The 25,500-nt window shown below is 44.8% G+C and overlaps 1 protein-coding gene across 3 annotated transcripts in view; it reads left to right on the plus strand.

Annotated features, from left to right (window-relative positions):
* Positions 1-23,186, plus strand: part of LOC122553334 (BRF1 general transcription factor IIIB subunit b) — a 476,022-nt gene extending 452,836 nt beyond the window's left edge. For all 3 annotated transcript variants that reach the window (XM_043696898.2, XM_087989567.1, XM_087989568.1), the window contains 3 exons: positions 14,690-14,741; positions 22,064-22,226; positions 22,816-23,186. In XM_043696898.2, coding sequence (XP_043552833.1) covers positions 14,690-14,741; positions 22,064-22,226; positions 22,816-22,853 — 253 coding nt within the window. In that variant the 3' untranslated portion in view covers positions 22,854-23,186. The remainder of the gene's footprint in view (positions 1-14,689; positions 14,742-22,063; positions 22,227-22,815) is intronic.
* The last annotated feature ends 2,314 nt before the right edge of the window (positions 23,187-25,500 follow it).

Below are 25,500 nucleotides of genomic sequence, written 5' to 3' on the forward strand. Positions count from 1 at the left end.
TGGCAGGTTCAGTTACGTGGAATCAAGAGGGCGATTGTTTCAATTCGAGTAACTGTTCAATGTGCGGGAATGGGGGAAAAAGGCAGGAGAGTAGCACTGTGAAAATGTTCAGAGACAGATGGACTGAATGGCCTCTTTCTGCATTGGATCAATTCTGTGATTCCTGCCTACCATTCACCTTTCAGCCACTTGCTTATCAAAACAAATATCCAATTCTGCCTTAAAACTAGTCAGGGTTTCTGCTTTCACCATCTCTTGAGGAAGAGAGTTCCAAAGACATTTAGCCCCCTGTGAGAAACAAATTCTTCTTCCCAATGCGCATTATTTTTCAGCTGTAACCCCTAGTGACCTATGAGCATAGCAAGCCGTTCATTCATAGGACAGGGGCATCACAGCCAAGCCCAATTCTGATTTAGTGTGACCACTTTATTTTATGTGTACTTTGCAGCAATGATCTGACTTTTTAGAAATGTTTCCATGGAGTTTGAGTGTCCGTGGCAAGACAAGCAGTAATTTCTCATGACCCATAGCCTTTGAGGAAGGGAGGACAGACTAGTAACCCACAGCCTCCTGATCTCACAACATGATCAACTTTGAGCGGAAGCCCAGAGTTGCAGTGCCCACTTTTGCCTGGTTGATTTTAGCCTCACTGCAAATCCTCTTGCAAGGATGCCTACTTTGAAGCTGAGTCTCTCTCTCTCTCACTGCAAGCCACCAGGTCATCTCATCTGCCCTGAAGCTCTTCAACCATGTCCTGAAACAGACTCGCTGTCCTACCTGCTAATCTTCCTTCCTACCTATCCACTCCACCCTCCTCTCCAGCCTATCACCTTTATCCCCACCTCCATCCACCTATTGGACTCTTAGCTACCTTCTCCCCAGCCCGACCCCCCTCCAAATTTGTATCTCCACCATGGAGGCTCCCAGCCTCATTCCTGATGAAGGGCTCCTGCCCGAAACGTCGGTTTTCCTGCTCCTTGGATGCTGCCTGACCTGCTGTGCATTTCCAGCCCACTCTAATCTTGACTCCGATGACCAGCATCTGCAGTCCTCACTTTCGCCTAGAGTGGTCTGGAGTCAAGGCCTGATGCGGACTGGAGGCTAGCTACCAGTGTGGTCTGGGTTGGAAGACTGGTGTTCTGAACTTTTATTTCTGCAGTGCTGGATTTTTTTATTTCTCTGTTTTCTAAGATCTTGTAACTAAAGAAGCTGTATCTGAGCACCTTTGTAGCTAAGATGCCGCTATGGTTGGCGACTTATAAACTTCTCACTGTATTCATAGAGTTATAGAGATGTACAGCATGGAAACAGACCCTTCGGTTCAAGTCATCCATACCGGCCAGATATCCCAACACAATCTAGTCCCACCTGCCAGCACTTGGCCCATATCCCTCCAAACCCTTCCTATTCATATACCCATCCAGATGCCTCTTAAATGTTGTAATTGTACCAGCCTCCACCACTTCCTCTGGCAGCTCATTCCACACATATACCACCCTCTGTGTGGAAATGTTGTCCCTTAGGTCCCTTTTATATCTTTCCCCTCTCACCCTGAACCTATGCCCTCTAGTTCTGGACCCCCCAGGGAAAAGACTTTGTCTATTTATCATACATTTGAGTACATGTGACAACAAAGCTAATTCAATTCAGATCAGAAAAATACTCTGGGGATAGCATTGCAAACAGCAGCATGGCAGCTGGCAGAATTTAAAATCAACTGATTATTAAATGGGATTTAAAAGCTGGCCTTACAGTCTGTACGGTTCACTAATGTATTTTAGGAAAGGAAATCTGCAAATCTGTGCCCGGTCTGGCCTCCATGTGACTCTAGAGCATGTCAATGTGATTGACACTTAACTGCCCTCTGAAATGGTCCTCATGAGACCACTCAGTTGTTTTAAACTGCTACAAAAATTCAAAAAGGAACATGTTTATCCTGCAGCACTGGCTGTACCTTAGTGAAATGCGGCTGAACAATAAGCTGCTGATTCCCACCAACGTGACTTAGCGGCACAGTGCTAATGTTGACTGCTACACATTGTTATTTTGTTTAGAAAAGATTTGACTCATCTGGTCTTCATATTTAATCAAAAGGGTCTCTCTCTCTCTTTTCCTCCCATCATGATTTAGCCGAAAATGCTGAAAAACCTAAACTCTTAAATCCAACAGTGTGATTTTAAAAATGCTTTCATTGTTAAATACATCAGAATATTTAATTTTTTTTACCATTCCTAAGCAAAATAGGACTACTCTGTTTGGATTCAAGAGACCTAAGCTTTCCCATTGCTAAATTGAAAAGCTTCACCCAACTATACAATGTGGTGATAAAGTTTGGTGTCAGTTTGCCTTTGTCTTAGAAAATGATGGAGACTAAGATCACTTCCTTTTGAAGTTAATGTTAATGGATTCGCATGAAGACAGACAGTCTGGGGCAATAGGATTTGTTTTACTTTAGAGGAGCCAATAACCAAATGGTACTATCGGTACAGTATTAATCACAGTGTGGAAGTAGGCCATTCAGCCCATTGAGCCCACACCAACCCTGCATGCAGTATCCCACCATCCCTGTAGCCCTGCATTTCCCATAGCTTGGATATATGGGCAATTTAACATGTCTAATCCACCTAACCTACACATCGTTGGACTGTGGGAGGAAACCAGACCATCCGGAGGAAACCCACGCAGACAATGGGAAAACATGCAAACTCCACAAAGACAGTCACCTGAAGCTAAAGTTGAACCTGAGTCCCTAGCGTTGTAAAACAACAGTGTTAACCATTGTACCACCATGTCACAATCTAGAGACCCAGATCATGATGTGAGTACCGTCACGGCTGATGGCGGAATTTGAAGTCAGTGAAAATCTGGAATTACGTGTCTAATGATGACCATGAATCCACTGTCAATTTGAAGCCATCTGGGTCACTAATATCCCTTTAGGGAAGGAAATCTGCCATCCTTACCTGGTCTGGCCTACACGTGACTCCAAGCCCACAGTAATTTGGTTGACCCTGAACTGCCCTCCAGGCAATTAGGGACAATAAATACTAAGGAAAAAAGTGAGGGCTGCAGATGCTGGAGATCAGAGTCAAAAAGTGTGGTGCTGGAAAAGCACAGCAAGTCAGGCAGCATCCGAGGAGCAGGAGAGTCAACATTTCGAGCATAAGCTTTCGACTCTCCTGCTCCTCAGATGCTGCCCTCTTAGCACCACACTTTTTGACAATAAATACTCGGTAAAAACAATGACTGCAGACCTCGTCAGCAACACTCATATCATTAAAAAAACATTGTTCTGCTGTGAAGACCTGATGATCTGACTGGTCATCACAGTGGCTCAGTGGTTAGTACTGCAACCTCAGTGCCAGGGATCTGGGTTCAATTTCAACCTCGGGCGACTGTCTATGTGGAGTTTGCACATTCTCCCCGTATCTGTGAGAGTTTTCTCCGGGTACTCTAGTTTCCTCCCACAGTCCAAAGATGTGCAGGTTAGGTGAATTGGCCATGCTAAATTGCCCATAGTGTTAGGTGCATTAGTCAGAGGGAAATGGTCTGGGTGGGTTACTCTTCGGAGGGTCGGTGTGGACTTGTTGGGCCGAAGGGCCTGTTTCCACACTGTAGGAATTCTAATCTGATCACAACTGTGAATTAGGATTTTAGTGGTCTACACTGAGTTTGTTGTGACTGGGGATCACTGGGAGAAGGAAACCCAAAGAGCTGAAGCTGAAAATAAATGTTTCTAGTTTTGTATAAGAATTCTGGAGTCTTTATAAAGGTGCCCAGGTGTAGATAGAGTTGCACATGATTCAAGGTGACGTAAAATTGTTACAAGGAGTTACATGTAATGGTATATTCATGCATAGCACCTTTGCAATATTATTTGTATGTTCTGTGCTAGGTCCTTGTGTGGAATTGCAAGACCAGAAGGCCTAAGATTCGTTATTAATCCACACCGAGTTAACAGGTCCCTTCCAAATGATAATAGGAGAATTGTTGACCGTGAAGGGTTGGTGTGGACATGATGGGCCAAGTAGCTTCTTGTTGCACTGTATGCACTGTAACACTTGTGTGATTCTGTGAATCCCGGACTTACCACAGAGGGAGCAGAATCTATTTGTATCCACCTGTCCAGAGATCTCAGGCTGGAACATGCAGTATAGGTAATCCAAGTCCATCCTGACTTGGAAATATATTACCGTTCCTTCACTGTTTGCTGGGTCAAAATCCTGGACTTCCCTCCCAAAGGGCATTGTGGGTCAACCCACAGCACATGGACTGCAGCAGTTCAAGAAGGCAGCTCATCCCCACCTTCTCAAGGGCACTTGGGTATGAGCAATAAATACTAGCCTTGCCAATGACCACATTCTCTGAATGAATCAAAGTTAATCAGGAAAGGATGGGTCTTGCTATAATATCTTTCACAGTTGGACAGTTTGTCCAGCTTGATGTATGGGCATTGGGGATGTCCCCAGGAGGAGAAAAGAGAAAATCAGGGGGACCATGGAGCTATCTTTAACAATCCTTCGTTGACATTATTGGCTTCATGCTAAAGATGTGTTGGAAAAGGAGGATAAATACCAACAGAGAGGGCTGTTTGAGGGATAGAGATCACAGTCGTGCATTGGAAAATTTGAGGGAGGTGGGGTGAGGGGGAGGGGGGTGCGGTTGGAATTGCTTCTATGGAGAAAATTAGTTTAAAGATCTTGAGAATATAAAGGCTGCTCTCTTTAGCGCAGGTGTTGTGCGTGTCAGTTCCCAGGCTAGTTTATTGCTTGATTTCCCCTTCTCCCTCACAGCACCAGCTGTCTTTATATCATTTCCGTATGGCTCCTTTGTCTTTATAACAGGTTACAGATTTCTGTTTGTTCATGTTTGAACACATATTTGAATAAGTATTCACTTATTCCTGCATCGCATGATTGAGCATTCCTTGTGCAGGATGTGGACAGGTTTCACATTCTTGGCTGCCTGCATACTATCTCAGTATTCAGCTGTGTCAGCATGGTGAATCAAATGATTCAGCATATCCACATCACAATGCATCTCATTAGTAATGCTGCTTTCGATAAAGAAAGAAACAAATTCTATTTCTACAGTGTTTTATCAATTCTCTCAAATGCCCCCCAAAACTTCTCAGACAATGGACTGTGTTAACTATATTACCGTTGTAGCTAATCATGGCAGCTGTTTTGTACACAGTAAGCTCCCACAGACAGCAGTGAAATGAATGATTAGTTCATGGTGTTTGGTGGGGATGATGTTCACCAGAAACTGGAAGAGTACTCCTACTCCTCTTCCAAGATGGCTCTGAATTCTTTTACATCCACCCTGAGAGGGCAGATGGGAGTCTCAATTTAACATCATGTCCAAATGTCAGTGTACCTGATAGTGTAACACTTCCCTGATACTGCATGGGAGCCAGTCTGAATTTGATGCTCCAATTCTGGATTTTAATGCAGGGGCGACTGGCAGTTGAGGCTGTTTGCCTTCCAGCTGTCCCTCTCCAGTGTAAATGCTGGTGTTCAACTCCCTCTCCTCCACCTTCATCCACCCAGCTTTTGTCATGTGACTGTCTGAGGTTGGACTGTGGGCTACATGCTGCAGGACAGTGAACAGGAAGGGGAACTCCAGCCCCATTTATTCTCCTCTTGTGGACTTACTGTACTGAAGTTCACCCTGACTGGGATACAGCAAAGAGCAGTCTTGCAACCTGCAGCCTTCCATTGATTGATTTTTAGCATCACAGTTAAAAAAGTGTTATAATCAACATTTTCTCCTGCTCTAGTAGGTTCTCATTTTGTTTAGTAGGTTTGAGATGTTTGCCTGTAGCCTTCTCGAACATGAATTTACAAGTGAATTACAAAAAGGTGCATGGCGCATAAATTAGACTCCTTAATGATTTCTGAATTGCTTCCAACTCTCTTGATATTCCCTCTTCTAACACCCAGAGGGAAACAACTGGCTCTCTACTCTGATGCTGCAGAGACACCTTCTGATGCACGTCTATGCACACACTTACATCAATTTCTGAGCACATGGTTTTCCTCGCTCTATTCCTCTTGCCCCCCACCCCTAGATTTACCACCCGCAAGCTTTCTCTAACCCTTCTCCCAACGTTTTCACCCTGAGTTTTCTCCACTCCATCTCTGAGCTACCGTACAGGAGACAGCCTCTCAACCTGCCCTCCTGTTATGTTACCAACTGATGATAACAAAACTGAACAACGGGGAGAGGCTGAACAGGCTGGGGCTGTTTTCCCTGGAACGTCGGAGGCTGAGGGGTGACCTTATAGAGGTTTACAAAATTATGAGGTGCATGGATAGGATAAATAGACCAAGTTTTTTCCCTGGGGTTGGGGAGTCCAGAACTAGAGGCCATAGGTTTAGGGTGAGAGGGGAAAGATATAAAAGAGACCTAAGGGACAACTTTTTCATGCAGCGGGTGATACGTGTATGGAATGAGCTGCCAGAGGATGTGGTGAAGGCTGGTACAATTGCAACATTTAAGAGGCATTTGGATGGGTATATGAATAGGAAGGGTTTGGAGGGATATGGACCGGGCGCTGGCAGGTGGGACTAGATTGGGTTGGGATATCTGGTCGGCATGGACGGGTTGGACCGAAGGGTCTGTTTCCATGCTGTACATTTCTATGACTCTAATTCTGATCCCAGAGTGAACCCTGGCTTTATTGACTATAAGTGTTATTTTTAGAATTTGTTTATCATGGTGGTCAGTCACTGAACGTATTCACGAAAGAACATCGACATTTATTACACAGAGGTAAGGAAAATATAAAGCTGTATTTGACAAATTGGAAATATCTGATCCTGAATAGCTGTAAAAAAAAATTCAACCCTTTTTCCCACCAGTATCTTTTCAGCAGTTTTTGTCAAACTTTAACCCACTGTGACGCCATTTCAATGTTTGAAATTTGTCAGCACCTTGGATGAAAGCTGGGGGGCGGGGGAGGAGAGAGGGAGAGATATGTGAGGGAGGGGCATAGACCTCCACAATAGCCAATACCTGTACTTCTAAAGAATGTGTGACCTAACTTGCTGTCGTAACCTCTGTTTGAGGAATCCTTCTTTATAGGCACTCAGTTCCAGTGATGTATCAGTCCTCTCTTCACACTCTCATTCTTACTCAACTGACAAGATCATAAGCACTTTCTTTCAGCGAATCTATGCGCAATCACCAAACGTGATTCTCTCCGTTACCCTGAGACAGACAAACACAGGCCAACTCACTAGAATTAGGGGGCAAAGCCTCAAAGTAAAGAGGTTCACAACAAAAAAAAAACTGCTTGTCTACCTCAAAATAAGGGGGAGCAGATTGAAGACTGAGCTGAGAAGGAACTTCTTCACCCAAAGTGTTGTGAATCTGTGGAATTCCCTGCTCAGTGAAGCAGTTGAGGCTACCACATTGAATGTTTTTAAGGCAAAGATAGATTTTTGAACAGTAATGGAGTTAAGGGCTATGGTGAGTGGGCGGGTAAGTGGAGCTGAGGTCATGAAAAGATCAGCCATGATCATATTGAATGGTGGAGCAGGCTCGAAGGGCCAGACGGCCTACTCCTGCTCCTAGCTCTTATGGTCTTTCTGAGCTTTCTCCAGACATGTCTACTTGGACTGCTAAAGCACCTTAAATCTTCTTTCCAGCTCTGATGTTCTGGAAATTGTCTCTATATAGCAACATTTAAGAGGCATTTAGACAGAGATATGAATATGCAGGGAATAGAAGGACATGGGTCATGTGCGGGCAAGTGGGATCAGTTTGCAATGACATCATGATCATGCAGGCATGGTGGGCTGAAGGGCCTGTTCCTGTACTGTACTGTTCCATATTCGATGTAAAACTAAATGGTCTTTATGCTGTTAATGATCTTTTCTCTCTGAATTGGACTTGCTTGTGATCCCTCTCCATCTCTCTCACTGGCTCTTAAATGTTAAATTAATAAACTAATAAAGTTAGATATTATCTCACCAGGTAACTTTTCTAATCATTTATCTTAAGTCACATGATGTTTATGGAAGTGCTATTTTGACTCATTGCTGATCCTCAAAGTAACCTTCACAGACCTGAAAACCGAAAGCTCATTTACTTTAGAACTTACTTTAGAACCCTCATTTTCAAATAATATTATGGACCTTCAGCTTTCTCCTGCAAGGATCTCTATTCCCACTTCCTTTCCTGGCCTGAAGCTGTGGCTTCATATCTGTGTGAGATATGCTCAGTTTACCAATGCCTTCCCCCAGGCTGCTTCAGCTATGCAACTAGAAGGGCTTGTAGGGGATCATGAAGGTATTTGTGAACAATTCTGTTTTGCAGAGTATCACAACCCGACCAGATTACTTCAAAAAAAACAATAACTTGCACTGGTATTTGTGCTTTCTGTGTCATCTCACTAGGAACATACTGGAAGAGCTGTAAGGTTCATCCCCTGTGGTTATGTCCATTTGAGCAACTGGACAGGCCTCAGTTTAATATTTATTCAGCAACTCAACACCTCTGGAAGAGCGAGCTCCAGCTAGGTTTTGTCTTTATGCCGATTGACCTCTGACTCTGAGGTGAAAGTGCTGCCCCCCCGAGTCGTGCCTGGTGCAGCAGAGGTCCCTGAAATCATTACCATGGATTGTAACCCTGGGTATGTAGAGGAGTCTGATGCTGGTTGCTTATTTAGGTTTGGTTTTTATTTCCCCGGTTGGGGGAGCGTTACCTGAATGGGCAGTGACGATCTGGAGATTACAGCACAGCCACATGAGCCACGAGTGATCCACTGACCCGCTGAGACTAGGCGGAAGCTCATCATCCTCTGTCAGGAAGCTTTCATTTTCACCACCCCCAATCACACTGGGGAATCCATGAAATACTGAACTTTCATTTACAATTCCCAAGCATCCCAGGAGCATTGTTGCTGCTCCAAAGTGTTGGTGAGCAGCAACACGTTCCTTTTTCAGTTTGACACAAACACAAAAACCAAGCAGGGATATTTCCCTCAACACGACTGGGATACCAGGCTGGGTAAGTAGAGAATCCTTGGGCCTCCCACAGGCCAAGTGAACACGTTCCAGTTCTAAAACTCTCCCCTATACTATACCTCAGAGGTGAATAAGGCTTAGCTGTAGCTGCATGTGGCTTTGAGGGAACTGCTTTTAAATCCACACAAAAACACATTCACTCATGTGCACACACACGCATATACACACTTGTGCGCGTACACACCCTCACACTCTCTCCTCTATCTCTCACACAGTCTCAATCTGTCACATGCTCATACACTCTCACTCACTCTCTCACGGATACAGTCTCTCTCACACATGCATGCACGCACACCCTCTCATGCTCACACTCTCATATACTTTCTTACTCACTCTCACACTGCCTCACCCTCTCGCACAGGCACATACATGCATACTCATATAGGCAACATCTGAGGAGCAGAAGAATCGATGTTTCGGGCAATAGCCCTTCGGATGCTGTGTGACCTGCTGTGCTTTCCAGCATCACTCTAATCTTGACTCTAATCTCCAGTATCTGCAGTACCCACTTTCGCACACACATACACCCACATGTGCACTCTCTCTCACACACACTTTCTCGCATTCTCTCTGTCACATACACATTACTACACACTCACACACATACTGTCTCATGCGTATTCTCATAGACACACATACACACACATTCTCTCACGCTCAGACACTGCTGTCGAAACGCTGAGTGGGAATTCCTGTACACAGCTAGCACTCGATCTGGGTCCCCTCTGATCCATTCCCATTGATTATTGCAGAGGAATCTCAGATCAACCGGACATTCATGCAGTGCTCCTCAATCTCTCAGACTGGGCCATCTTGCACTCTGGTTGTGTCAATATGGAGCATCCTTTATGGCAGTTATGGCAGTTTAGCTGAATCATAGAGAGCCCATAAACCCAGACCTGTTTTATAAATTGCAGTTAGCTTCAGTAGAAATGGTCTAGGGAGGGCAGAGAAATGTAGTAGAGTTCTACATTTCTATCTGATGATTCCTGTCGGGTAAGGCTTTTATCTGATACAGACAGAATCTTTGTGCTGCCCCATGTAGCTCACTAACCTTCCAGTGATCACTTCAACTTTAAAATTCTCCTCCTTGTATTTTAATCTCTCTATTCCAACACACCCTCCTCCCTTTTTAGTATAGCACCAACCCATGTAGTACTTCCTTTGAACAGTCTCTGCTACACATTGCTCTTCTGTGTCTCCAATGGAGGATTTTCCTGAAATCCCGTCAGTCTTCCTCACTTCCTGAATGGCCCTCTTGTGAATTCCATTTCTTTGGCCAGCTTTGATCAGACCACCGATATCTCCTTTTCCAGCTCGCCATCTGTTCTTTTCCTTCTGCTGGTGTGAAGCACTTTGGGACTTCCTAATGTCAGAGACATTGTATGCTCGAAATGGTGCTGCTGCTGCTATTGGTGGTTGTTGAAACTGTCCAAACTTACACAGGATGGCAACTGCCCAGGTTACCAGAGAACAGCTGCTGCCAGGTGAACCATACCTTGGCATGGGGCCCAACTGTCAGGGGAGGGAGAGAGAATGGTAGCGGAATGGCTTTACTTCAGGTACACTTCACTGTGTCCCTACGTGATGCACATTCCAACTGCGGCACAGCGTGAAGCCTGCAATACACTTGAAACAAATGGGATCATGTTAGCATCTTCTTTTAAACAGGTGTTCCTATTGACTGATTTCTGAAGTGATTTGCAGATTAGACAGTGCTTAGACTTTTAGATTATTTCAACAACAATTTGCATTGATATAGGACCTTTCATTTAGGGGTATTATTTAGCAAGTGCTATGACACTGAACCATATCAGATGTATGAGGAGAGTTTCTATCATCTTGGCCACCGAGTGTCTTAATTTCAGAAAGGGAGGCAAAGAGATCAAAGAAACCAGAGAAAGACTTGGCTTTATGTAACCCCAGTCAACTACCTTGTAACGTTTAACACAGCAGTGTACTCACACATGGCAAGCACTTAAGAAAGGCAATGTGATAATGACCAGATCTGTTTTTGTGAGGTTGATTGAGGCTTTATTCCTCTGCTGCTCTTTTCCGTAGATCTTTTACGTCCATTTTGAAGAGCAGATGGAGTTCTCTCAGTTGGTTCAACTCATATTTGACAACAACGTCTCCAACAAAGTGGTAGTCCCTCACTGAAGAGTCAGCCAAGGTTTTTGAAATCTCTGGGAAGGAACTCAAGAGTTTGAAGCTGTTTATTGGTGGGATGAGTAAAATTAGAGATGTGGAAGAGATGAGAATTGGTCGAACTCGGATCTCAAAGGGCTGTATGGCTGAACAACCTTCTGAGGTTAGGGAAGAACAGGTGTGAGATAGGGTCTGGAAACAAGGTCTGGAATTGGAAATTGGAGGCGTTGCTGTATGGGAGCCATCAGGGGAGAGATATCTGATCAATACTTGATGTGACTTGGAGTATGGATGAGGTTTTCATCGGGCTCTCGTGTGTTGAAGATGGACAACAGAAAAAGATTGGAATAGTTGAGTCTGTGGGTAATAAAAGCATTCCCATGGGTTTCAGCAGCAGAAATGCTAAGGCACACAAACAGGACAGAACAGCTCACCCTGAGCATTCTCTTAAATCACTTCTCATGCCTTTGAAAATTCCTCTTTTCGTCTCCAGCTTGATCGCTGTGGGGGTAGGGTCAAGGTTGAAGAACCTCTTTGCTGGGATCCCACCAATTGCTTCCAGTGACTCCTGTCTGGGAATGATGTCAAGAGCTGAGCTGTGATTTTTTTCATTTTCAGTAGTACATCAACAATTGTACATATTTATGTAAATCTCTGTGTACCCTTGCTCTCTCACCATTATGTAACCATGCTAATTCTGAAAAGCACTGTTCCTCTGACAGTAACCTCTAACACATCTCCCCCACTCTCTGCCCACTAACGCACTGGAATAAGCAGCAGTCACTGCACAGAGACAGTGTTTGTAACTGGGTGAGGATCAGCCATTCAGTGTCCCTGTGCCCCGACTCTCTCCTTTGTCCTCATTTCTCCAAACATTACCCTGTCAGCTTTTCAGCCGACACGTCAGCTTGTTACACAAAGAGAAAAATCACCCTTTTCACAGCCATTTCAGGCTGTCAGTCAGTTGGCAGAACAATTGACAGCTGCTTCACCCAGCATTTTTGAACTGTTGATTCCAGGCAAACCTGAAGCAAACATTTTCAGACCAGCTGGTACCTTCAGAAAATCAAGATTCAGATGGTTTTATTCAGTGTTTATCTCCAAATAAAGTTGCCAAACGTAAATTTCTGGAAAGGGGCATCCCCAGTCTTTGCCTCCCATGAGTGTTTCCTTTCTTTGAGCTTAGCTGCTGTTGTAATTTTGAAGTAAGGAGAATTCTCTGATGTGAGGTGAATGGTTGCATTCTTAATGCTGCTGAGTGAGCTCAGAGTCATGAGACTTGGGAATGACCTGAAACAAGTGATGATCTGTCCTCCATCTAGCAGTATTTGGGATTTTACTAAAACATGCTGTCTTTGATTGTGATTTGACCTTATTTTCTGTGCATTACAGGAATTTACCTGTGCATGTTTATTAACAATCTGAAAGAAGTTGAGGATCCTGAGTATGCAACAAAGTAGACAAAAATCCCACCAAAGTTAAGGCAGATGGTATTTACTGAGAAATATGAGAATCTTGGTGATGGCCGTCTTCTCTCAGTTTCACCTCGGCAGTCAGGTTTCCATTCCTGACGATAATGTTTATGCTTTGAGAGTGTGTTGCTGGGAAAGCACAGCAGGTCAGGCGGCATCCAAGGAGCAGGAGAAACAACGTTTCAGGCATAAGCACAGACTCTTGACTCTGATCTCCAGCATCTGCAGTCCTCACTTTCTCCTAGATAATGTTTATGCACTTGGTATACTGTGAGGAAAGTCATAATGTATGTTTCTAAAGGGTTAGATATAGAATCAAGCTCCATTTATTGTCCCCATCAAACACTCCCAGAACAGAGACAGAACAGTACTAGACACACAGTAAAACTTCCTCTACACTGTCCGTATCAAACCGTCCAAGACAGGGACAGCACAGGGCTAGTTACAGAGTGAAGCTTCCTCTACACTGTCCCCATCAAACACTCCAGGACAGGGACAGCATGGGGTTAGATACAGAGTAAAGCAACTTCTACGCTATCCGTATCAAACACTCCCAAGACAGGGACAGCATGGGGTTTGATACAGAGTAAATCTTCCTCTCCACTGTCCCCTATCAAACACTCCCAGGACAGGGACAGCACGAAGTTAGATACAGAGTAAAGCTCCCTCTACACTGTCCCCTATCAAACACTCCCAGGACAGGGACAGCACGGGGTTAGATACAGAGTAAAGCTCCCTCTACACTGTCCCCTATCAAACACTCCCAGGACAGGGACAGCACGGGGTTAGATACAGAGTAAAGCTCCCTCTACACTGTCCCCATCAAACACTCCCAGGACAGGGACAACACAGGGCTTGTTACAGACTAAAGCTGCCTCTACACTGTCCCCATCAAACACTCCAGGATATGTGCTGTGATTGGGAGATTTTGTGCAAGGATAAAGAACAAACTTATCTCCAAACACAAATCAATTTTCTAGTTAAACCGTAAGGGGCTAAATTCCTGAAAAGCTGCTTCCCAATTAAACAAACTGCCACAGGCCTTTCAGATAACCTTGGAAATTAATTATACAATGAAGCAGCAGTCCTGAGGAAACACAGAGCTCTCCGATCTATCACTCTGTGTCAGCCAGTCTGTGCCTGCCTTTCTGACAGCAGCATGGAGCAGTCCCCCTCATTAAGCACAGATCATTTCCTAAGTGAGTTAATTAGGAGCTGGTGTCCCTCGGGTGCCTTGGCTTTGTAGTTTCTCTGATACTGTGTGAACAAGAGCTGCCAATCACGCCAATAAAATGTAATCTCCAGACCAGCTCCTCCTGCAGTGACACATGGTGTTTTCCTGCCCCTGCTCACTGACAAGGTCCATCAAGTGAGAGTCGGCCTGGTGAATAGTGTTGAGATGATTTCTCTTGGTGAAGCTAGTAATGTTCAGTCTGATGAAAGGTCACAAATGTGAACCTTTTAACTCTATTCCTCTCTTCACAGATGACACTGGAACTGCGCAACGTTTTCTGTTCCCATTTCAGATTTCCAAAATCTGCAGCTTTTTATTTTTGTCTTGTTCCAGTGGTCAAAGTGTATTTTTGTTATCTCCAGACACGTCTCTCCCACTGCTCACTTCATCAGCCTTTCCACCAGCGCAGCCTCGTAAACCGAGATCATGCCTCAGCTATGGACAGTACACTTCCCTTTTATACCCCACTCTAATATATTCACTTTTCAGTTGAAGCCCATCTCTCTAGTGTCTTATTCACACACACTAATACTGAGCTATGTTTGAACACGCTAGATATACCACCTCACAGATTAGTCAAAACATTGACCATGTTTAAATTGATTATTTTTCTGTTGTACATTTAAAACTTTCACGCAGGTATAACTTCAGGACCACTGAACCCGCTTTAATGTGAAACAGGAGCAACAGGATTATTACTTTGAAGTGTACAATTCAGTCCACCCTTTGATTTTGGTCTGAATATTAAAGGCTCAAACTGAAAACGCCAACTCAAAGACTAATTCTCCTTTCTCTTCCAGACTTCGGCCCCTGATTTCTTCAGTACCTTCGAAAAAACCAGCAAATAACCCGGTAACAAGCCCTTACTCAGTTTTTATGGATTTTTAAAATGTCAAATCCTCTTACCATGGTTTTGCTGATTCCACTGATTGGGGGGTCAGTGCTGAGGGATTGCAAACATTGGAGGTGACTGCTGAGGGACTGCAGACATTGGGGGTCAGTGCTGTGAGACTGCAGTCATTGGGGGTCAGTGCTGTGAGACTGCAGTCATTGGGGGTCAGTGCTGAGGGACTGCAGAAATTGGGGGTCAGTGTTGTGGGACTGCAGTCATTGGGGGTAAGTGTTGAGGGACTGCAGACATTGGGATCAGTACTGTGGGACTGCAGACATTGGGGTCAGTACTGTGGGACTGCAGTCATTGGGGTCAGTACTGTGGGACTACAGTCATTGGGGGTCAGTGTTGAGGGACAGCAGACATTGGGGTCAGTACTGTGGGACTGCAGTCATTGGGGTCAGTACTGTGGGACTACAGTCATTGGGGGTCAGTGTTGAGGGACAGCAGACATTGGGGTCAGTACTGTGGGACTGCCGTCATTGGGGCGTCAGTATTGAGGGACTGCAAACACTGGGGGTCAGTGCAGAGGGACTGCAGACATGGGGGTCAGTGCTGTGGGACTGCAGTCATTGGGGGGTCAGTATTGAGGGACTGCAGTCATTGGGGGTCAGTGTTGAGGGACTGGAGTCATTGGGGGTCAGTGCAGAGGGACTGCAGCCATGGGGGTCAGTGCTGTGGGACTGCAGCCATGGGGGTTAGTGCTGTGGGACTGCAGACACGGGGGGTCAGTGCTGTGGGACTGCCGTCATTGGGGGGTCAGTATTGAGGGACTGCAAACATTGGGGGTCAGTGCAGAGGGACTGCAACATGTGGGTCATTGCAGAGGGACTGCAGACATGGGGGTCAGTGTTGTGGGACTGCAGTCATTGGGGGTCAGTATTGAGGGACTGCAGTCATTGGGGGTCAGTGTTGAGGGACTGCAGTCATTGGGGGTCAGTGCAGAGGGACTACAGACATGAGGGTCAGTGCTGTGGGACTGCAGTCATTGGGGGGTCAGTATTGAGGGACTGCAGTCATTGGGGGTCAGTGTTGAGGGACTGGAGTCATTGGGGGTCAGTGCAGAGGGACTGCAGCCATGGGGGTCAGTGCTGTGGGACTGCAGTCGTTGGGGGATCAGTGCTGTGGGACTGCCGTCATTGGGGGGTCAGTATTGAGGGACTGCAAATATTGGGGGTCAGTGCAGAGGGACTACAGACATGGGGGGTCAATGCTGTTGGACTGGAGTCATTGGAGGTCAGTATTGAGGGCCTGCAGACATTGGGGGTCAATGCAGAGGGACTGCAGACATGGGGGTCAGTGTTGTGGGACTGCAGCCATTGGGGGTCAGTATTGAGGGACTGCAATCACTCGGGGTCAGTGCTGAGGGACTGCAGTCGTTGGGGTCACTGCTGAGGGACTGCAGTCCTTGAGGGTTAAGTATTGAGCAACTGCAGACATTAGGGGTCAGTATTGAGGGACTGCAGTCATTGGGGGGGTCAGTGCTGAGGCACTGCAGACATTAGGGGTCAGTACTGAGGGACTGCAGATATTGGGAGTTAGTGCTGTGAGACTGCAGTCATTGGTCAGTGCTGAGGGACTGCAGACATTGGGGGTCAGTGCTGACGGACTGCAGTCATTGGGGATTGGTGGTGAGGGACTGCAGGCATTTTGGGGTCAGTGCTGTGGGATTGCAGTCAGTGCTGTGGGATTGGGGGTCAATGCTGAGGGGCTGCAATCATTGGGGGTCAGTATTGAGGAACTCCTCCCATAGGGATCAGTGCTGAAGGACTCCAGTCATTGGGGGGTCAGTATTGAGGGACTGCAGTCATTGGGGGGTCAGTATTGAGGGACTGCAGTCATTGGGGGGTCAGTATTGAGGGACTGCACTCATTCGGGGGTCAGTATTGAGGTACTGCAGTCGTTGGGGGATCAGTATTGAGGGACTGCAGACATTTGGTTGTCAGTGCTGTGGGACTGCAGTCGTTGGGGTCACTGCTGAGGTCTGATGCCGCGGCACTACCTTCTTGCTATCGTTGGGGTGAATCATAGAATAGGTAAAAACAATGACTGCAGATGCTGGAAACCAGATTCTGGATTAGTGGTGCTGGAGGGGCACAGCAGTTCAGGCAGCATCCGAGGAGCAATAAAATCGACGTTTCGGGCAAAAGCCCTTCATCAGGAATAAAAGGCTTTTGCCCGAAACATCGATTGTACTGCTCCTCGGTCAGTCTAGCTTGGGATCCCTGATGTCATTATATGGAGTAGCTGTGCGAACAGTTACAAAACCAGTCCGGGGCGAGGAAGGTTACAAAGTAAAATGGTTTCAAGAGGTGAATTTTGACAGCTGCCTTCTCATTTGCAATGTCCTCCCAATCCTACCCTCCTCCCTCCCTCCCATCAGCGTTGTCCAAACCTCTGGTATTGGTGACATTCTGCAGTGTGTGTGTGTAATGCACGCGCGCGCACACACAGACGCACGTGCACACACACACACCCACAGACACACACACACACCCACACACACACACACACACCCACAGACACACACACACACAATCACACACACACACACTCACACCAGGGTCGTCTCCATTGTCAAAATAAATGAGGCTCAAGATTGTGATTGTTTCGAATCTTTTAATAAGTTAGCTTTTTTTAAAAAAAATTCTAATGGATTAATTTGCATTGGTACATTTTAATAAGAATTTAAAAACATTTTAATTTTCAGACCCAATCTGATAAAGTACCTGGGGAATTGTGTTTTATTGCAATGGCTGTTGCTGATTACCGAAGATTAGCACACGTTTTTCCTGATATAACAGACAGGTAGTGTCAGTGATAATTAGTAAGAATTAAAGGTAACTTGTTAAATTGTTAAATTGTTAACTTGTTAAATTGTTAAATTGTCAACCCATCCTAAATATTGTACACAGAGTGGTGATGTCTTCACATTCACTATTGTCTCTCAGCAACCCCTTGTCATAGTCATAGTCATAGAGCTGTACAGGATTGAAACAGACCCTACTGTCCAACCCTTCCATGCCAACCAGATATCCCAACCCAATCTAGTCCCACCTGCCAGCACCCGGCCCATATCCCTCCAAACCTTTCCTATTCATATACCCATCCAAATGCCTTTTAAATGTTGCAATTGTACCAGCCTCCACCACTTCCTCTGGCAGCTTATTCCATACACGTACCACCCTCTGCATGAAAAAGTTGCCCCTTAGGTCTCTTTTATATCTTTCCCCTCTCACCCTAAACCTATGCCCTCTAGTTCTGGACTCCCCCATCCCAAGGAAAAGACCTGGTTTATTTATTCTATCCATGCCTCTCATGATTTTATAAACCTCTATAAGGTCACCCCTCAGCCTCCAACACTCCAGGGAAAAAAACCCAGCGTGTTCAGCCTCTCCCTATAGATCAAATACTCCAACCCCGGCAACATCCTTGTAAATCTTTTCTGAACCCTTTCTAGTTTCACCACATCCTTCTAATAGGAAGGAGACTAGAATTGCATGCAATATTCCAAAAGTGGCCTAATCAATATCCTGTACATCTACAACATGACCTCCCAACTCCTGTACTCAATACTCTGACCAATAAAGGAAAGCATACCAAACGCCTTCTTCACTATTCCATCTACCTGCGACTCCACTTTCAAGGAGCTATGAACCTGCACTCCAAGGTCTCTTTGTTCAGCAACGTTCCCTAGGACCTTCCCATTAAGTGTATAAGTCCTGCTAAGATTTGCTTTCCCAAAATGCAGCACCTCGCATTTATCTGGCGACTTCAGTCAAGCCAATCTAGGGAAGGTGTTGCCCAAGTACCACCAGAATATTACCTGCCCCACAAGGGGCCCGAACATTTTAGACCACTGCTACACCACTGTGAAAGATGTCTACCGCTCCATCCCTCCGCTTTCATTTCGGGAATTCCGACCACAACGCCACGTTTCTTCTCCCAGCTCCTCAGTGGTCAGATTAGATTAGATTAGATTAGATTACTTACAGTGTGGAAACAGGCCCTTCGGCCCAACAAGTCCACACCGACCCGCCGAAGCGCAACCCACCCATACCCCTACATTTTACCCCTTACCTAACACTACGGGCAATTTAGCACGGCCAATTCACCTGACCTGCACATTTTTGGACTGTGGGAGGAAACCGGAGCACCCGGAGGAAACCCACGCAGACACGGGGAGAATGTGCAAACTCCACACAGTCAGTCGCCTGAGGCGGGAATTGAACCCGGGTCTCTGGTGCTGTGAGGCCGTGCCACCCTAGATCTGTAGCCTAATCCAGTACTCAGCCTGAGACCAGCAAGATGTTTGCTTAAGTCCCTGTGCTGGGTTTTCCGATCGCAGAGTTTGGGATATTATATTTAATCCCAAGTGAGAAAAGCAGTGGACATAAGGACTACATATATACCCTGGAATTATAATAGATGGCTAAGTGGTGAGGCAGCACTTTCATTTTCCCACCTGCCCTTTGCTGAGGTCATTTTTCCCTCAATCAGCCTTAACTGAGTAAATCTCAGCTGTCTATGCAATACTCAGTGCATTTCTGTCCATGTCATAGAGTCATTCATATCCAGTCAAAAGCCATTCAGCCTTCTGTTACTGGACTGACTCGCTATTGAGCAACTCAGACCTATTTCCCCATTCTACTCCTGTACTCATAGAAATTTATTTTGTCGAGTTCCTATCCGATTTGAAATGATTCACCATCTCCACTTCCAATATACAGTGTTTCCCCCCTGCCCGGAGTGGGCAGGGAGTTCCACGGCTTTACCACTAAGCCACTGTGTTTCAAAAAAAAGGTTCTTCCTTATAATAATTTAGCATTATTTGGCCAAAATAGAGTTGGAGCTTTTTACAGAACAGAAACTGCATTTTGGCCCATCCTATGCACACCGGTCATTAATCATCTACCTATTCTAATCCCATTTTCCAGCACTTGACCTGTAGTGTGTGCATGTCATGTGCTCTCTCTGTCTCAGGTTAAATTCCATTTGCCACTGTTCAGCCCATCTGAGCAGCCTGTCTATATTGTTTTGTAGCCCTAGGCTACCTCCTCACTATTTGCTACACCACCTATTATCGTACCATCTGTGAGCTTATTGATCATACCTCCTACATTCATATTTGTATACAGCAAAGGACCCAGCACCGACCCTATGGTACTCCATTGGAGACAGGCATCAAGTCCTGAAAACACCCTTCAACCATCTCCCTCTGCTTCCTGCTACTATCCCAACTTGGATCCAATTTGCCAACTTGCCCTGGATCCCACGGACTCTTAGCTTCTTAACTAACCTGCCATGTAAGACTTTATCACAAGACTTACTGCACTGCCCTCATCTACACACCTAGTCACCTCCTTGAAAAATTAAAATTTATTGGATATGAACTCCGTACAAAGCCATACTAACTATCCTTGATCAATCCTTACCTCTCCAAGTGGAGATTAATTCTGTCCCTCACAAGGTTTCCATTATTTTTCTACCACTGACAACAGGCTCAGTTTCCTGCTTTACCCCTACCACCTCTCTTGAATAATGGTACCTCATTAGCTGTCCTTCAGTCCTATGTGGCCAGAGAGGATTTAAAAATTAATGCCAGAGCCCCTCGGTCTCCTCCGTCATCTCCTGCAGCAACGTTGGATACCTGTCATGGAGCCTGGGCATTTATCCACCTCAAGATGCTAAAACCTGTCATATCTCTTTCCTCTCAATGCTAATGTGCAAGTATATCACGGTACCCCTCCCTGGTATCTAGGGCAATTAGAGATGGATGGACAACAAAGCCCATACCCCATAAATGAGTAATAAACAGAAACCTAACTAAAAGGTACAATCTGAAAATTTAGGCTTTACAACGTAAGACTGGAATCCTGCTAATTAAAGCAATCAGAGTTTAGATCAGAGTGGTGCTGGAAGAGCACAGCAGGTCAGGCAGCATCTGAGGAGCAGGAAAATCGATGTTTCAGGCAAAAGCCCAAATTAAAGCAATCACTCTGCCTTGATTTAAAGTAGTCAGAGCAACTCGAGGTCCCCCAACAGAAATTGCTGGAGAAACTCAGCAGGTCTGGGAAGCATCTGAGCAGAGAAACAGAGTTAACATTTCAAATCCAGTGACCTTTCTTCAGAACATTGTTTGAAACTATGTCACTGGAAACGCAGATGCTGCCACACCTGCTGAGTTCTCCAGCAGTCTCTGCTTCTTTCAGATCTTCATCATCCTCAGATCATTGTTTTATTAAAGATCCCCATATGGTTGACACTTTGCTGAAGTACCCCAGGAAAGTCTCCGGTATTAAGCACTGAAACTGTCGAACAAATTGACCACCTTTCACCGGCCTGGGGACATTTGGTACAATAAGCCATTAACAATTCACTGCAGTCACTGTCAGTCGACAACAAACCCAAGTCTTTACTCATCTCACCTGACGAGTCCTGATGTAGGTCAGTGTTATTCTTTGTTTTATACACGGCCTGCGAGCTAGCTTGGAATCCTAAAATTGTTATATTAAATTAAGCCATTGTTGAGAAGAGGTGATGGAAACTCAACCTGTAGTAAGAGGGAAGCATAGGACACCTTGCTAAAAGACGGAGGACAAATTAGGAAACTGGATTGTGCTTGTGGTTATGGTCCAGGAATCACATCAGGATTAGAATTGTGTAATCCCAACTCAGTCATGTTTGAAAATCACTCCTTGCTGTAGTCAGGTCTGGTGCTCGGATTAGAGGAGCTGTCCTCCAGACAACACAGCAACAGCTTGATGCAGTTATACTTTCAAAATCATTTTCGTCAACTTACTGTTCGTCAACTTCTATCCCCAGTCTCCCCTGTTCCACTGCCAACGAGCCACCACAGTAATATAATCTCAGTAGAGGGGCTCTGGGAGTCCTCAGCATTCACTGTGCATCCCATTTTCTCTCCCCTCTATTTTTCTCATTCTCCAAGTCTTTCTATCTCTATTTCTCTATCTATCCCTCTTGCTCTCTCTGCCCTTCTGTCTCTCCCCTCTGTCTCTGTTTCGCTGTCTGTTTCTCTCTGTTTCTCCCTCTGTGTGTGTGTGTGTGTGTGTGTGTGTGTGTCTCCTCCCCCTTGCTTTCTTTCTGTCTGTCTGTCTCTATCTTTGTCTCTGTCTTGCTGTTGGTCACTCGCGCTCGCGCGCGCTCTCTCTCTCTCTCTGGTGTGTCTGGAGGCCCTCACACTGCTGCCTGTCTCTGAATGTGTGTGAAGGGCAGTCACTATGATTACACTGATGTATTTTTCATCCTGTGTCTCCTGCAGGCTCCTGACTCAGGACCTGGTGCTAGTCAGGTAGAGCAGCCTGTTGCAGTGCTGGTCGAGAGTGGCCCTGTGGTTTATAATGAGGACGAGGTGGAAGAGGAGGAGGAAGTGGAAGAAGAGGAAGAGAACTGCCTCAGTGCACTGCAGCTTATCGGTGGAAATGGTGAGTGTTTTAAAAAAAAATGTTCAAAGGAGAAAGGCTACAGAGGGACTTTAGAAGTTCAAAGGAAGTTTTGTGGTGCCGTGGGCAATGTCCCTGATTCTGCACCAGAACTTCTGGGTTCACTTGGGACTTGATGACCACAGATGATGTGTTCATAACAAACACCGGATGAGGTATTAACATGTGAATCCTTCCAACAAATGCCAACAGGAGGCAGTAAAACTGTAGAGAGTCCTGGTCAACCATGGGATGGAAAGAACAGATTTAATACTCTGTGTAATTTCATTGGAGGCAGTTCGGCGAAGGTTCATTAGGATGATCTCTGGGATGGAGGGATTGTCTTATGAGCAAAGGTTAAATAGATTGGGACTCTACAAACATCCAACTGCAAAGCACCTCAGAGCATTTTTCTGTTATAATTGAATTTGAGAGGACTGTCCACTTGAGGGAGTGTGAGGCGCCTGCAAAACTGTACCTTAGTCTGGGTTCATGTGTTAAGGAGAAGAGGGAAGATAGAATCTGAGCAGGAGAAATGTGAGAGAGAATTTACACTTGTGGAAGGCTGACAGACTTTATCTTTCTCTTGAAGATTATGGCTTTGAAATGGAGGAGGATGATGGATTCTAAATGATGGAGGATGATGGCACTTTCCCGAAGGAGCATTGAAGCCGGTCGGAAAGTTGGGAGTGTTTCCTGTTCTGTTCAAGGCAGACAGCTTGGTGGCAGAGCCCGGTTCTCCTGTGTGACCGGCTTGATCTAGGAAAGCAGTCGCGAAAGCCTGGGAATGTCTTTGCCTGGCTCGTGACATGACGACAGTTTTCAGGCATGTGTGACTGAAGAACTTTTTTTTTGATCAGTAGCTATTTGAAAATGAAATGGCAACTCTTGGCTTTTTGAGTTTTTGTTTCCTTGTTTATTTTTTGTACAGAATTTGCTATTTATTACAGTTCATTTGAATAATTTAGTTTTTTTTTATTCCTGTGTACCTACCATCCTGTGGAGCAGAGATGCTTGAAACAATAGGGTGTAGGAGAGATGGTTTAGAAATCTGGGGGACAAAATGTGGGAATGTCACATGGGAATGCCAACTTGAAAAAAAATTCCACAAGTGCACCCACATTTCCATGTGCCTGGTTTTTACTGGAATTGGTGTGATAGCATGTCTCTAAACAATGAGATGCTAATTTCCAATAGGCAGGGGTCTGCAAGAAGTCGTCATTGTCTAATCTGCTGAAGGTCCATTTTGTTGTTTGAAACCATGCAGAAATGATCAGTTATGTTCAGTACTAAGTCCTCACGGTGAGTGTGATGTCAGAGTGTCAGGGAGTGCCCATGCCGTCAGCTCAGTTACACAGGAAGAAAATCCATGGCCTCTTTCTAAATTGTTGATTGCTGATTGTAGATTCACTGGTTTGAGTTGCTTTGATATCTTTTCTGTTCATTCCATAGGATCAGTGTTTTTCTATATAAAAAAATAAAAATGAACAAACTCAGGGGAGTTAGTGTTGTCAAATGAAGAGTGATCGGGGCCATTATAGATTTGATGCATTCCTTGATTTGACCAAATTGTGCCACATCACAGCTGTGTGAGACAAGCATGTAACATCAGATACAATGAGCCATTCCTGATATCAAGCGCTGTCTCTCTACAGCTTTGCAAAGTGCTAACAGAACCCTTTTCATATTACATTATGTAATAGCAGAATACATTTACTGCTCATTCTACACAGAGCAGCTGCAGCAATTTTACCAAACAAAGCTATTAAATCACACTGTTCATAAAGGAACATGCAAGGTAGGGTGAATCTGTGCTGTCACTTGGTTTTCATTGAAGAATTAATGTGAGATGTGTGAGATTTCCACACCAGCTTAAACTGTGGATAAGCAGCCAGCAGTACAAGTGTACACTGTGTCAGGAGAGAGCATAGACTGTGCTGTGCTATCACATACCAATCGCTAATACTGAAAGTAATTGTAAGTTTGGAATCCAGATAAAAAACAAGTGATTGTGAATCTGAATCCCATTAAATGGTTGTTTCCCGTTAAAGTTGGACAAGTTGTCAGTTCACCTTCATCTTTTCTCCCTTAGTGATTAAAAATAATAATTACCTGCTTTGGCATCAATTTGGAATTAATACCTAATATTGTAAACAACAAATGCCTCCATGCCTTCACCTTCAATTCCTGTGTGGACCTGACAAATTATTCTCTGTTGGCTGGCTATAAAATGCAAAAAATAAATTCAAACTGAAATTCTTAAAAATAGTGGCTGAAGGAATGCATTGAGTTTCTTCTCAATCCATAGATTTGTTTCAAATAAAGACCTACAATTTACAAGCATTTACAGTCTTGGGAATCTCCGAAGCACTTGGATGTCATTGCGTATTTTTCAAAGTGTCGTTTCTGTTGAAATCGCAGAAATGAGATAATGAGCTGATATTGGTGCTTTTTAATTATGTCATATATGGAAGAACTATTGGCCCAGGGCACTGTGAGGATGTTCCCTGCTCTTTTTTGAATAGAGCTGCAAGTTATGATTGAGGCTAAGTGTATGGATGATTGCTGTGGTCCACAGGTCAGAATATAAAATAAAAGAACTTCTGACAGAAACTGAGATGACCAACTAAATATCTTATCGATATCAAGTTTCAATCTACAACATCTATCAAATGAATAAACACAATTAGTGATTTATTATCAAGGCAAGCTTAATCGATGAAGATGCAATAATTGGTTAACACTCACATGGAATAAGATAGATGAAAGAATGCTTATCCCTCGAAGTTTCCCCCAAATGTACGCGCAAGCAATACTCACTCTCTCTTCAGAAAAAAAAAGGCCAGAAGCAGATTTCTTTGACAAAATTGACTTTCTGAAGAAAAAGACACTTTGGCCAATGGATTATTCTTGAAGGTAAAAGAATAAGAATTAGAATGTTCCAGAGTCCACCATTGTGATGTTCTGGCATGTATGGCAAAATCACTAATCACGTCACACAGTTATCTCAGATCCAGCTTGGCCAGGAAATGCAGTCGTGAGATATTCCTTCAATCCCACATTCTCCACAGCAAATAGATTTCATCCTGAGTTCAGTGAGAGGGTTTTCACTTGAGAACTGGGAGAGATGGGCTGTACAGCTTGTTCTTTACAAACATTCCTCCAACTTCGCTTGTTGTTAACAGGCTTTCTTCCAACAGTGATAAATATCAAGTGTCTTTGTAACACAAAGATCTTTAACTTCCATCTGAGAGGGAAGAAAGACCCTTGGCCTAGT

This window comes from Chiloscyllium plagiosum, unplaced genomic scaffold (genome assembly GCF_037043375.1).
Source record: "Chiloscyllium plagiosum isolate Xiang-an unplaced genomic scaffold, Cpla_swu_hap1 HiC_scaffold_8, whole genome shotgun sequence".
Lineage (NCBI taxonomy): Eukaryota > Metazoa > Chordata > Chondrichthyes > Orectolobiformes > Hemiscylliidae > Chiloscyllium > Chiloscyllium plagiosum.